The 16137-nt window shown below is 35.0% G+C and overlaps 1 protein-coding gene across 1 annotated transcript in view; it reads left to right on the forward strand.

Annotated features, from left to right (window-relative positions):
- The window catches only part of LOC122810723 (glutamate receptor ionotropic, NMDA 1-like), a 451545-nt gene that overhangs the window by 44068 nt on the left and 391340 nt on the right, over positions 1–16137 (forward strand). Inside the window, exon 2 of the mRNA XM_044082286.1 lies at positions 1365–1483. Within this exon, the coding sequence (XP_043938221.1) occupies positions 1365–1483 (119 nt within the window). The remainder of the gene's footprint in view (positions 1–1364; positions 1484–16137) is intronic.

The following is a 16137-nucleotide window of genomic DNA, read 5'->3' on the forward strand; positions in this document are numbered from 1 at the left end:
CGCACACATGCACACACACAATCTCTTAATCTATCCCATTACCTAACCCTCATTCACATGAGCATAGCTAGAATACATCACACTTGGGCCTTTTTCATCTAGGCAAACATTGGATAAAACATCTGTGTGATAAATTGGACATTCAAACAAACAATGTACTGCCAGCTGCTAATCAAAGCAACGGCTGACCAAACACATTGCATGTGCATGCACACACACACACACACACATTTTTTTGTGTGTGTGTGTGTGTGTGTGTGTGTGTGTGTGTGTGTGTGTGTGTGTGTGTGTGTCTTGGGAGCTTGTACTTTGAACAAAATCGGTTATATACAAGTCATCTGGATTGATGTAACTAGATCAAAAGGCACTTATGTTAAACTACTTCAGAAGCCAAGAATGAAGCTTTCATTTCTGACAAAGAAAACCCATGATATGAGAAAATGACACAGTTCATGATGTTGCTGGCATCAGTGTGAAAACACAGCGTGTACATACAAACAAGGGGTGTGTTCCTGGGAATAAAACTTCTCTAATGCCAGCTGTAGGGTGACAAAGTAGTCAGATGTGCATGTCAGACTTCTGAATTTAAAGTAAGCTGAATTGAAGGTACTCTACTGGATTTGAAAGTCCAGGCTGCAGTAGATATCAGTAAAAGGCAGTCCTTCACTTCGTCAATAGACATAAGCTAGTCAAGTAACCACAACCATCAGCCTCAAATCAATGCATGTAGTTTCCCCAGTAACCACCAGAGATACCATACCATTCCTGTCTGCTCCCCAGACATGTGCAACCTTGTGGCTTTACTGTATAGTGCCACCTGGATCTGTCTTTTGCTGCTATCAGTTTGTGGAAAGAATTATTACCCAGTAGCATTTAGCACATCATAGATGTCTTATCTGCTGTTCATATGGTTTAACTGAGATGACTGCTTCAGTTATCGCATGTGACTGCTCACATACAAGGAACATTTTTTTCTAATTTAGAACAGTCTCCTGAAGGACTGCCCTACAAAATATTTCTACAGTGCATTTTTGTATTACTAAATATATTTAATGTAAGCAAACACCAATGAACAATTAAACTCCAAACATTTCTGCTATGTATTTTTGTACGTTTTAAATAGTGAGTTTGCCACATTATTTTGCTTTAGACTAGAAATAATCCAGTTTTGTCTCAAGTTTGTAGATTAGCTATATCGAGATTGCCTAGGAATGGCTATATCCCACTTTTGCTGCCTGGAAGAAGTTACCAGCCAAGGAACTTTGCTGTGCGACTCTGAATTAGTTTTGTTCAAAAGTGTGGTATATGATACATGGTGTGCAATTAGAAACTGGCAAAAGTAACTGGCATTTTTTTCCTAACAGGAAATCCCTCGCAGTACCCTGGATTCATTCATGCAACCATTCCAGAGCACCCTCTGGCTGTTGGTGGGCCTTTCGGTTCATGTTGTGGCAGTGATGCTATATCTTTTAGATCGTTTCAGGTAAATGACTGTGTACAAAAATCACCATTAGTAAATACAGCTCCTTCTCTATGTAATTTATGTGGAAGATGTTAAAGTCCTGTTAAGTATATATTGCAGATATCAGTGATTAGATCTTCTCAACAACAATATATTGTATAATAAGGAAATCACTCATAAGAGGACTTGTGCCTGGTGTACAGTATTACCTTCTAACCCACCTGTAAAGTATTTTGATCTGTTCCTTAGTTCTGTATCCATCCTGCCATTTTTTTGCACTAAGGTCAGTACTTATGACATCTAATATCAGCATGTACTGATACTGTTCTTACAGATCAACGGACTACAAATGTGCATATGCTTATTTTTCTGAGTGTTTGTTCCTGTAATTTGAGTGGTTCACCAAGAAGAGGTGAAAATTATATTGCATTATGTTGCTTTATAGTGAATTACAAACATGCAAATCCAGAACACTGAATAAGTTCAGGCCTACAAGTTTAATGCACATGGGGGCAGGTTCACAAAGTCAATGCAGAGGCTTTGTCCTCTGTACTTGTTTTAATATAAACAGCGCTGAGATCACACAACTGTAAGCTACATTGTTAAACATTCACTGCAACAAGCTTATAGGACTGTGCATCTATGACAACTGTAAGCTACATCGTTAAACATTTAGGTGCGAACATGTTCACTGCAGCAAGCTTATAGGACTGTGCATCTATGACAAGTGAAACTATAAAACCTTTATTAATAAAATACTAATGGGTAGACCAATGCGGATTCCCTACTAGTTTCTCTGTTCTAGTATATTGCGATATGCAAAAATAGCATGGCCAGTCAGTGCTTTTGTGACATTTGTGTATCTTGTGCATTTCAGTTGTACTAAAGGGAACATACAACTGTCTAAGTACTGTAGCATATGTGCAATCCATCTAGTACCCTGGTAACAGCACAAGTGTGCTGGGACAATAAAGTAATTCACAAAATGAAGCAGCTTTTCAGGCAAAACAATAAAGCCTTGAGCAGGGCAAGCTTAGAAAATTGTGAAAAAACCCACAGATGGCTCAGCACACTTCAGTTCACTTTATTCCACAGAAACACAGCACATTAACGCTCCACCATACGTTTTCGTTTTAAAAATCACTTCTTCAGATGTGGGCTGTTCAAACTACTAGTGCTTTTATACCATTCAGTTAATTACATCGATTAGGTTAATGAATTAATTGAAAGGTTAATTTAGTTTAAAACCAAAAACTTTTCTTGTTGCATCTCTCTGTGTTGCCACAATTAAAACACATTTAATGTTACAATGTTTGATGAATAAATATGTAGAAATAAAAATAGGTTTTAAATAAAAATCCTTAAAACACTTGACTACAAAGAATACATTATAAAGTTAAAATACTATTAGAAACACATTTAGTAGGACTCGATGGTTAAAATTACCAACTTGAATATTTGGTTTAAATGAACTTGATCCTCCATCTAGTGGATGAGTCATGAAATTACAGGTATTATACAAATTGCATTGTAAACCAAAGGCAAATTGTATAGCCTCACTCAGTTAGAAGAATGTTAAAAACAGGAAAAATAAGTTTAACACCTTTGATAAATGTGTAACACTTGTGTTCATACATTTTTAGCATTTACTGACTTAGAGAAACTAAAGAATGAAAAGCTAAGAGTAGTTTATAAGAATTCAAGTAACTTAAAACTTTTATTGGAAAATGGTACAAAGCAGGAAGTTCAGAGACGGAGAAAAAGGAAGGGAATGTTTAAATGTTGACATTGTCAACAGTGTGCATACATGAGCAATGCAGAAAGTGTGTATTTGGAAAGCAGAGGAATCACCCTGGAAGGCAAGGATTTTAATGATTGTGACTCCTTTTGGCTTGTATATTTAGCGAAATGTCAAACCTGTGAAGCATTCTATATAGGGAAGACAGAACGCAAGCTCAGGAGAAGGGTATACGAACATATGTACGACCTAGAAACAAACAGACTAATACATTGTACAAACACAAAGCTGTGAAAGTGCATACTATACATTTTTTGTGATAGAAAGGGTGGAAAAGAGTGGCAGAGCGGGTTTATGGGAGGAATGTTTGGAGTACACAGAATTATGGTGGCAGATAAGTTTGGAGGCCAATAAGCCACCGGGTCTCAATGAACATATCTCCATAGCCCCATTATTAAAATTGAGAGCAGCAAAACTGTGATATGCATTTGCACTTTGTGAATTTTATCACGTTTTTACCCATGTTTTCCAATAGTTACAGTAGGTCTTTAAGCTTTTTTGTATTTGTATTTTTATTAAAACGGGTTTGTAATAGGTTATGAACACAAATGTTACACTCATTTATCAAAGGTATTGAACTTATTTTTCCTGTTTTTAACATTCTTTTAACTGAGTGAGGCTCTACAATTTGCTTTTGGTTTACAATGCAATTTGTATAATACCTGTAATTTCATGATTCATCCACTAGATGGAGGATCAAGTTCATTTAAACCAAATATTCAAGTTGGTAATTTTAACCATCGAGTTCTACTAAATGTGTTTCTAATAGTATTTTAACTTTATAATTTATCCTTTGTACTCAAGTGTTTTAAGGATTTTTATTTAAAACATTTTTTATTTCTACATATTTATTCATCAAACATTGTAACATTAAATGTGTTTTAATTGTGGCAACACAGAGAAATGCAACAAGAAAAGTTTTTGGTTTTAAACTAAATAAACCTTTTAATTAATTCATTAACCTAATCAATGTAATTAAGTGAATGGTATAAAAGCACTAGTAGTTTGAACAGCCCACATCTGAGGAAGTGATGTTTAAAATGAAAACGTATGGTGGAGCGTTAATGTGCTGTGTTTCTGTGGAATAAAGTGAACTGAAGTGTGCTGAGCCATCTGGGTTTTTTCACAATTTTCTAAGCTTGCCCTGCTCAGGGCTTTATTGTTTTGCCTGAAAAGCTGCTTCATTTTGTGGATTACAAGTTTTATTTGGAAGCTGCTATGAAGTTTTTGTTTTGTTTTTTCTTGGTTTACAATAAAGTAATTACAGAAAAGTGGAGTTTAGAGAGTGAAGGCCTTGAGATGTAGGGTATAACTCACCCCACACATAATGGAAAACAATGAGGTAACAGGCATGGTCTCATTTTATTTTTTTCAGTGAACCTTGCTTATTGCTTAAAAATAATATACTTGAGAAAACAGCAGCATCTGTTAGGGTGCGAATGAATGCTATTTTTATATGATGAGTAACTGATAAAAGGATTTATGTAATAATAAAAATTAAGGGACTGATGGACTGAAAGATATCTTAGTTACATTACATCTGTTATTTTTGTGAGCACTACAATGCATTAACTGCTGAATAACAGTTTGGGATGGCTTCTGTCTTAGTGTATCATATTTGCTGCTTTACAACTGCTGTTTCTTGAAACAAATCAACAATGTCATTCAGAATCACAAAATGCTAATGTTATAAATGCTAGGCCACAAAGATACCAAAAACACAGACATGATGCAATACCTTTTGTTGGACCGACATAGGGTTTGCAGTTAATGAAGCTTCTGATCTGGAATGAACCTTTGTAGCCCAGTCATTAAGAAGCAATGTGAATACCTAGCATGCTACCAGCTGAAGTTCGGTAGGCATTTCAAGACAGGATGGGATACAATGCCTTTTTTCTCTTCTGTTCCAAAGACTTGAACGAAAAAGATTGCCTCTGCTACATAATTCCTATCAGACATCTATAGGGTAGGACACCAGCAACAAAGAAGGGAGACATGCACCAGAAGGATGATGAGGTATGTGCTAGCATCCATAGGCACCTGGTCATTTATTCACCTCTCCAATAAGGACAGAATGCACAGCCAGAAAGGTGGGACTGAGCACATGACCATTAATTAACTATTACAGCAGTTTGTAGTTCTGTGACTTACAACTGCCCTCTAAATATGTACAGTGACTTTGATGAAAGTTTTTTTTTTTTTTTTCAGATTCAGTGAAACAGTATGCACCATTAAATCAAGTAAATGAAACAAATAGTCAAACTCACAGTATCAACAACAAATAGTTATACCACAAAACATTAAAGCATATAAAAAAACATTTTTGCATTCAGATTGTACCCCATGGGTCCCTATTAAGTCAGCGAACACACTAAATTACAAACGCTGCTTAATTGAACCTACTTACCCGAAATGGCAAAATCCCGAAAGCACGGAACAGCGATTCTTTTCCTAGGGAAAAAAATCACTGGGCCGTTTTCAGGACTTTGCCATTTCCTCCACTGTGGTGCGATCTCAGAGTTGGTATATTAAAGTAGGGGTGGTGTGGGGGACAAAGCCCCCCACTTTATTGTGTGTGTTTTTTTTTTTAAATGGATCAGCGATTTTTTTCCCTGGGGAAAAAAATCTCTGATCTGTTTGTTTAACATTTTGTTTTTTCAGTGTTAACGGGTTGATTATATAGCGTTTGTTTATATAATATAGACCCGTACCCCATGGAGGGCAGAGCCAAGATGGCCAACTGTTAACAGCACCTTTTCAGAGCTCTTCAAAATCAGATGTTTAGATAGCAAAATACTTAGATTCCGGAGTTGTTTTTTTACTAAAACCTAATCTTAACCTCCTCTAAGCTTATCTCAATTTTGGTGGACCATCTTTAAAATTTCCCTGTCAAATCTACTGGAGAATTTTTTCATCACAGAAATGAGCACATCTAAACAATCTCACTCTGACAGTGCCTTGAGAGAGGAAATGCAGCTGATGACATCCACCCTGCAAGAACTCTTTAAAAATGAATGGTTTCCAACTAAACTTTTAGAAAACCTAACTGTTTCAAGCAAACAGAAGTTTTTAAGGAATTACTGCAGCAGCACCAAACTAAAATCTCTGATATTGAAACTGCATTATCCGATATTGATGGCAGATTAAAGGAAGAAGAACTCCAAACTGACTTCCTTTTAAAACAAAATACATGGCTACAAAATAAACTGGACGACCTGGAAAATAGGGGAAGAATGTGCAATGTCAGAATTTTTGGACTTACTGAGAAAACTGAGGGAGATGACATGGTTTCATTACTGAGCAAATGGATTCCTGAAATTTTAGACCTACAGGCAGGACTTTTGTATGGTATAGAAAGGGCTCACAGAGCCACTGGGAAACCAGATTGTACCCCATGCACCCTCCAATGTTGTGTCCATCTCACCACACCCCAGTCTCCAAATATATCGTCTCCAAAGATGTGGAAACTCAGGGTAAAGAGAAGAGCTGATATTTTCTCATTATGGTGAGTCACCCAATTATAGAGACAGCAGTAACACTTTTAAGAAACTATTAATTAAAAAAGGTGAGCAGTGACATTTCTGGCAATTAAAATACATGAAAATAGATTTACAATATTTCACGCCTTGACTAAATGAGACATAATAGAACAGTCTTCCCTGTTTTTTTCTTCAGGGTCTTTAATGGAAGAGCAGTCTGGTAGGTCTTCCAAATCCAGTGGATAGGTAGAAAATGGAATAGCACAAATGCGGACGTGGTTCCAGGATATATACCAAATCCTTCAACAATCCATGGTATTAACTTTTTGCCACAGACTATGACTATTTGGTATGTTAAATTTGGTTTATTGGTCAGATTACAATATATAGTTTACAATGGGATACAATAATACCCAAAGATCAGTTAGCTAGGCAGGTAGAGTTCTAGTTTGTAGTGTGAGCATAGCTGAAAGTTGTGGGCTTGAAGTTAGCTTCCTCCTGTTTGTTTGCAGTAAACCTCACACACACACACACACACACACACACACACACACACACACACACACTCTGTTGAGAGTGAAACTTGAATGAATAAATATGCAAAATGTGATATTATTCTCAATCCATTTGAACTAAATCTTCTCCCTATCCCTATTTAAGCACAACATGGACCAGTGGATGGGTATTTCAAAATTCACCCCAGTCTGGTGCCTATGTCTCTGATGGACATAGGCAGTCAGTAAATCACCCCCTTATGTAAGTCAAATTTGTGGGTCACAGGTAGGCTTATAATGGCCTTGGTAGTCATTAGCATAGTATACACATATAAACTTAAAAAATAATAAAATCATCCTAGTAGCCACTCACAGAGCCATTGCAGTACAATATCAGCTTAAATAATTTGAAGGAAATACTCATTTTAACATTAAAGGACCTCTCAAAACTGATGTCTTAATATAAATGTTATTGAACAGTCAATTTTCCTTTCAACAAATCTTATATCAATTCTGAAAGATTTTACAATTCACTTACAGATTTTGCAGCCCTCTGAGTTAGTTATATTACTTAAGGGAAGTAACCTGCCTGGGAGGCTGGGGGCTTTTGCAACCCACATAAAATGTCTTTGTGTGCTCCAGTAAAGTGGGGTACTTTTGACTGACTTGTTTTCATTGAAAATTACTAGATCAACTAAACCATATCCATATTGTGTGGTGAATGTGGAAAAAGGTCTAACTGTGACACTGATGTCCCTAGATCAATAAAGTGACCTGGGTGCTGCAGAAAGCCAGCAAAGTATGGCTTGTCCCACTTCAACAGCAGCAGCCACTGGACAGGTATCCAGTATGCAGCGTATGGGTTACATTTCTGCTCTTTGTTCTCCTGGGTCACACTCATGCAGTAGACTTCATGACACATGTGTAAACATGTGTGCTTCATTGAAAGAAGCACAGCAAGTCCTTGTTTTGGCAAGAGTGCAGATCAGTCACTATGTGCTAAGATTACCATAAATGAAAACAATTCAGTAATGGCTGGCTGTCATCCAGTAGGAGGATGAATGCAAAAATCTGATCACTCATATATTGTAGTGGTGATGTCTCTACAGCAATAAAATGTCATTAATATTTTTAAGATGCTGTTCATCAAAATAGTTTATGGTGAAGGCATATGGATATCATAATTATCGCCGCCACCACCACACAGTAATATTGGCTAATATCCCCTTTACAACAATGCACTGTCCCCGGAAAATAAAACAGAATTACCAAGCCATTTCTTTCTGGATCATATTTCCATTCTTTTATAATGGCAGTGCACAGAATTACTGCTTGATTATAGAATATCTGTTAAGAGTCAGTAACAACTCTCCAGTATAGCTCAGAGTTTTGTACACTTCTTGTATCCATTTTGTAAACAAAACCTTTATTTCAGCTGCACAAAGTATTTAAATTACAAACTTTTTTAAAGGTTCAGTTAGCCAACAATTAGTGAGCTGTACAGGCTCCCCCCATCATTCATTGTATACGGCATCCAGGAATATCAACTTTGCTGAAATTCTAGATTCTAGCTTCAGATGTACGTGACTGTACAAAATAGAAAAGCTACAACTCCACATAGGTACAACAGTTTAATGATCCCAATTGGATGGGAAAAAGATTTACAAAGTACTTGGTTATTTGGGCTTTTTCTGGTACTAAAAATCTTGAGCTGTGATGTTCAAACAGGAGAGTTAGAGTGAAAAATACCTAAAGAAATAGTCAAAAGGTTTCATTAAACTTGATATAGCATGTATTGAGGAAAATGAATAGTAAGTAAATGCAACAGAACTTTGTGCGTTTCATTTTATAGGGAGGAAAATGCACTTTTGGGGACTAAGAACTATAGGGCTTGGCATGCAGTTGCCATTTAAGCTGTGACCAAGATTGCAGATTCTTTCATTCCTTGTGGATGGCAATAAGCGAAGAAAATAAAGCAAGTACATTGCAAATTACTGTTTCTTTGAAAACATTATCCTTCCTTCACCTTTAATTTTGGAAGCTCGGTGCCTGCTATACAGATGCCTAGTTTTTCTAGTCATATGCTTCTCTTGACTTTCTACTAGTTTCATAGGTAAGAACTGAGCTAGCTGCCCATATTGGCCATTTCTAAGTCTAGTCAATTTCCTTCCAAGGGTGAGGATCAAATCCTCTATTATATGTCTGTGCGGTCAACACCTTTACCACTATACCAACCCCGAACCCCAAAATATATTATGTTCATAGGTAAGTACTAGGCTACCTAATCTCAAGGGATATTTTAAACCTGGCCAGTTTCCCTCACAGGATATAAACTCTCTATCTTGTGTCTGTATGGTAAAAACTTTAACCATTATGCTAAATCCTCAAAGCCCTGTGGGAAAAAAAATTGTTACCTTCTCCTTTATTTTAGTCTGTTTCCGCTTTCATTTTTCATAGAAAAACATGTTCTTAGTTCTAGTTATCTGGTTCACTGAGGCAAGGTTCTTAATACACACATGGCTTGTAGCTATAATGTCATATTACATCATAGTCTGGTTTCACACAGCAGCAAGGCAATGTAGTACTACTTTAATATATTTGGTAAAATTTCCTTTCTAATTACTGTATAAGTAAAGTTGAGTTCTCTACCTTAGCTTATAACAGATATCCCTTTTCATTTTAAAAGAATGACAGTTATTTTAACAGTAGTCCCTTTATTTAAATTCATAGTTTGTTACATGCTTAGCGAAATAAGGAAAAGATTTATCTTTCTTCTTAGGCTCACTGGAGGACTAGCTCATTTACTTTAACTCTTGCCTGATGGCTCACCTTAACCAGCTCCTGGTTATGAAATAGGACACTATGAGCCCCTTTCTTAAGGGTCACAGTTAGTAACAAAAAGCTGCACATATTTTCAATCTTTATCTAGGATTCAGCTAATTTTCAGCAACCACCACCACCAGGATTTTGGTTGATTTTATTCAAACTAAAATGAAATTGGAGAAATATAAATTTCTTTCATATTTATCTTTTTTACTGGTGATGAAGCTTTGCTTTTTGGCTAATATAAGCTTACAATGACCTTTACTGCATTTAGCATGAGTATAATTTGATATCCCCTTTACGAAAATATTCTCCTAAAATGTTAGGTGGACTAATTTACTGAATAACAAAATGTATTAAAAAGCGTATTCCCCAGACGGCAAATAATACAGAAAATATATATTTGACTCAGAAGTACACAAAAGTTACACATACATACTTTTTCTTCAGCTATCCTGCTGGTGCATGAAGTCCGATTTCTGGAGTATCAACTGCCTAAGATTCAGGATGCCAAGGATTGGAGCATCTCCATTAGAAACGATTGTTGACATAATGTTCCAGCAGTCATTCCCTTTAGGGAAGATTTTCCTGTTTCAAGTTGCTGAAACGGTGAAGTTGTTGTATTTATTTAAGTTTGAGAGGTAGAGGTGGGCTGGCCCCCATATCGGGGGTGCAAGGAGGCTTACCCCTTGCAAAAGGACTTAAATCTTCAGGCATTTTGCGTGGGGGGGGGGGGGGGTTCACAGTTCTGATTCTCATCATTGGCAGTTTGACATTTGAGGAACCACAGTGGATGCAGTTTTTTTCTCATCCTAAAGGGAATAAAATGAGAAATTTGAAAATTCAGTGCTTATTTTTGTTAGACATTAACATTTCATAAGTAATAAAAAGAGCAACTGCTGTGATTAAAAAACATCTCCTACACAAGTGACAATCACATCCGATGATGGGACACCTTAAAACAATACTAATAAAATACTCCATTTGGTAATGGAAAGAAAATGAGCAATAATATTTTTGCAAGAGTGGTTAAAGAAAAATGGATTAAATAGTAAACAGTTCCTAATTATTACAACAGGCAAAGCAGACGGACAAATAATAAATGGTACCATTTGAGCACTAATACAGTATGTTTGAAACTGAAGTATTTTAAACAAAAACTGGAAGACTCACAAGCATCCGTCAATGGAATAAAAATACCCCAAAGTCCATTTCTTAAACTCTGATTTATTAAACATACCCAACTACTCTAGGCCCCGTAGGAGATAATATTCTATACTTTACGCATGTTATAGACATGAACAAGAGCAGGAACTACTCTTGAGCTCCTCAACTCTTGCACTTATGAGTGTTTTGATCATGCAGCTTCTGGATGCATCCGTGATACAGATGCTGCCATGCATTGATTAGCACAAGTGTTTATCAAAATATTGTTATGCGTGTTGTCACACAAATTGGGACGTATGCAAGTGATTTGTCACCATAATGTTTCTTTCTTTTGTAGAAACCTAGCTGGTCTGGTTATAACTAGCCATATACCATGTAAGCCAACATATACAATATCATTCTTAAGGGAGAGAGTCAGCTCCCCTTCCCCCAAATCAGAAATGCAAATGCCCAGATTCAAACACAAACTAAACTGAGCTGGTGCAGCTTAGCCTGCCAGGTGAATAACTATCTCCAGGCTTTGAATTTAATCAGTATATGTAGTGCATTGATAATTCCACTCATAGGATATGTAGCTTAGAAAAATGAGCAGTTGTGTTAGGTGAGCTAGAAGTACATGGTTTTATTGTATAGATCAGAAATTTCTGGCTGTTCCCTGGAGGTGGGGGTATCAGTCTGGATTAAAATGGTGCACAGCCCCAAAAATTCTGGTTTTACTACTGCCAGTAGAACTTTTAATGAGAGTAGTTTAGAACGCATGGCAGCATTTTACTTTTATTTATTTATTTATGTAACATTTTACTGGGAAAGTCTGACTGGGACAGAGTCTATTTTCAGCAGAGGCCCAGGGAGAAATGCTCCAGATGCATGTCTTTGGAATGTGGGAGGAAACGGAGCAGCCAGAGGACACCCACACAAATGCAGGGTGGACATGCAGACTCGGCACAGAAGGCACCCCAGCCGAGCATCGAACGGGATAACCTCTTGTTGTGAGGTGACCACGTTAACCGCTGCACCACTGCGCCACCCATTCGTTGGTCAAGGTAGAGGACTGATCACAGTGGACCATTTCAGGCTCAGCCTGGGAGACACTAAAGTTATGAAAAGAATGTGACAACATGCAAACATTTTCTGTATTTACAAATAGGCAGGCAAACCAAAAGAAAAATCCGTTTATTGTAAAACTTAACCGCTTTTCGTACGTAGCATATACGAACTTCTTCAGATGGGGAACAAAAGTAAAAGTGCCATTTAAATACCAAAGTCTCGTGATCAGCTGATACATCAATTGAAGTATAAAGGCTCATTAAAGGGATATTACTTAAATATAACCAAGCATGTTTTCTAATAAAACTTATAAGACTACATAAAATATTATTATAAATGATATATGCAACAAAATATTTAACTAACTAATAAACATATCTAATCAACTGTCAACCTTTTAAAAAATAAGATGATTTTCAAAATATACTAGTTTATAAACAAATCTATATCTTAAAACAATCCATGTTATAAACAACTAAACAGCAGCAAACACATGTTAAATATTAAATAAAAATTATTTATATGAAAAAATCATATTCGAAAAATCTAAATATGTAGCTATAAAAAATATGTATCTATAAAAAATATATATGTATACAAGAAATAAATACATATAACATTAATCCAATAAAATTCCTATCTACTAAGGCTTTTAAGTTTTAACAGTGCCACTATGGAACACATATCATTTAAGCCTGGCCAGTTATATGAATACAATCTAATCTGCCATAATAATTCTAACTTTTCTAATTCAATTTCTAAAAGGCCACCCCTAATATTAGGTATTAGCTGGTCTAACACCCAGAATTTAAAAGTATGTGTAGAATATTCTGATACATGCTTAGCCAAAGCATTATCTAACTTAGATTTTTTTATATTATATATGTGTTCGTAGATTCTATCTCTTAATCTACGAACAGTTTTACCCACGTAAAAACATGGGCAAAACTGGCATTTAGCTAAGTAAATAACCATTTTAGAATTACAATTATTTTTGTACTTACTTTTTATATCTGAGTTATTAATAATAATGGAAATACTCACTAAAATAAATTTACAATAGGGACAGGAACCACAGCTTTGCATACCTTTATTGGTTACTTTGCATTCAACGTTGTTGATACCCTCCAGTAATTGTTTAAAGTTCCTATCTCGTCTTAATGTAAATTTAGGTGCTTTACCTACTTCATCTATTAATTCCTGACTTTCTTTTATGATGTTCCAATTTTTAGAAACAATACCCTTTATAAAATGGAAATCGGAATTAAAAGTTAAGGTCAAACTGTATTCAAAAGAGAAAGATCTACTTTTCTCTTTACTGTTAGCTAATAAACTTACTGTGCCACAGGAAAAATTCTCCAATCCAATGCTTGATATTTCAGAGATAGGTGTTTCATCACATCCATCGACACCATACCCATTAACAATTGGTTTATAAACACCTCTATATCTCTTATGATAAATTTCATCTAGTATTTTATCAATAAATCCCATAGGGTATGCTCTTCTAAGCAACATGTCCTTTAAATTCCTATATTCCTCATGAAAATCATCATCCCTTGAAACCATCCGTGCAAACTTTTTTTGATACATAGGGTGAGCACTAGAAAAATGTAGGAAAGTATTGTAATACGATGGTTTTCTATATATTTTAGTTTCGTATTTTTTATCAAGATTGTTTTTAGTCAAGAGCACATCCAAATAGGCAATTTGGTTTTCCTCAAAATTAAATGTAAAATGAAGAAAATCAGTACTAGTATTAAAATATTTGACAAGATCTTCAGTCATATTAATGTTTCCTCTCAATAGAATGAATATATCATCTAAGTACCAGGTATAATAGGCAATTTGAGAGATAATGTGCTCATTACCAAACACATATTGCTTTTCCCAATAGCTCATAACCAAATTAGCAAAACTTGAGCCGCAAGGTGAACCCATTGCCACTCCACTCTTTTGATGGAAAAAGTTGTTTTTTAAAGTAATATAGTTATGTGCTAGCACTATATTCAGTAATTCCTCTACTAAAACTAATTCCAATGGAGGTGCACCTTTATCCTTTAAGGTCAATATTACCCATTCAATACCAAAGTCTTGTGGTATAGAGGTGTAAAGATCTTTCACATCGATTGTGAGTAAATTGATCTGTTCATTAAAGTTAATATCATTGATTTTCTGTAGGAAGGACCAAGAATCTTTACATATACATGGTTCAAGGTTAACATATTTTTTAAGTATCCCATCTACTACTTTCGCACAGGCATATGTTGCACTATTTCTACCATTTACTATAGGCCTGAAAGGTGGATTATTCAGGTCCTTATGTATTTTTGGTACACCGAAAATAATAGGAGCTATAGGAGAGGGCATAATTAGATAATTATATAGATCCATATCTATCCTCTGTTCTATAAATAGATCATTTATATAAGATTTAATTCTGTTAATAGCCTGGTTGTATTCATTCAAAGAAGCTTGTGCATAGGACTCAGATGACAAAATTAATTCAATTTTATTTTCATAATTTATCTGGTCCATGAAAACCAGACCTCCACATTTATCTGGCTTCATTATACACACTCTAGCTTCTTTCAGATATTGAATCCATTTGGATTCCTCATCTGTAAGCTTATTCCTACCTACATTATTTCTTCCTATGTGCTGCATGTGTCTAAAATCAAGCTCACATAACTTTTCAAATGTGTGCAAAGAATTATGCAACGGCGGATTATAAGTGCTTGCAATTTTGTATTGGTTCCCATTCATCCTATCAACATCCCCTAAAAGGAATGCCAAATTTAGTTTCCGCACATACACTTTTAAATCTACAATACAATTTGTGATATTCAAATTCCTCGTGGGTATAAAAGTAAGACCCTTTGCAAAAGGTTAGCCAAATCAACAGTAACAAAAACAGAAACTTTTCCATTTATAATTACTCCTCTGTTTTTGTTCCTGTTGATTTAATAGATAAAGTAGGTAAAGCACCTACATTTACATAAAGACGAGATAGGAACTTTAAACAATTACTGGAGGGTATCAACAACATTGAATGCAAATTAACCAATAAAGGTATGCACAGCTGTGGTTCCGGTCCCTATTGTAAATTTATTTACTGAGTAATTCCATTACTATTAATAATTTAGATATAAAAAGTAAGTACAAAAATAATTGTAATTCTAAAATGGTTATTTACTTAGCTAAATGCCAGTTTTGCCCATGTTTTTACGTGGGTAAAACTGTTCGTAGATTAAGAGATAGAATCTATGAACACATATATAATATAAAAAAATCTAAGTTAGATAATGCTTTGGCTAAGCATGTATCAAAATATTCTACACATACTTTTAAATTCTGGGTGTTAGACCAGCTAATACCTAATATTAGGGGTGGCCCTTTAGAAATTGAATTAGAAAAGTTAGAATTATTATGGCAGATTAGATTGTATTCATATAACTGGCCAGGCTTAAATGATATGTGTTCCATAATGGCACTGTTAAAACTTAAAAGCCTTAGTAGATAGGAATTTTATTGGATTAATGTTATATGTATTTATTTCTTGTATACGTATATATTTTTTATAGATACATATTTTTATATATACATATTTAGATTTTTTTAATATGATTTTTTCATATAAATAATTTTTATTTAATATTTAACGTGTTTGCTGCTGTTTAGCTGTTTATAACATAGATTGTTTTAAGATATAGATTTGTTTATTTATAAACTAGTATATTTTGAAAATCATCTTATTTTTTAAAAGGTTGACAGTTGATTAGATATGTTTATTAGTTAGTTAAATGTTTTGTTGCACATATCATTTATAATAATATTTTATGTAGTCTTATAAGTTTTATTAGAAAA

The sequence above is a fragment of the Protopterus annectens genome, chromosome 9.part0, assembly GCF_019279795.1.
Source record: "Protopterus annectens isolate FY-2018-M chromosome 9.part0, PAN1.0, whole genome shotgun sequence".
Classification (NCBI taxonomy): domain Eukaryota; kingdom Metazoa; phylum Chordata; order Ceratodontiformes; family Protopteridae; genus Protopterus; species Protopterus annectens.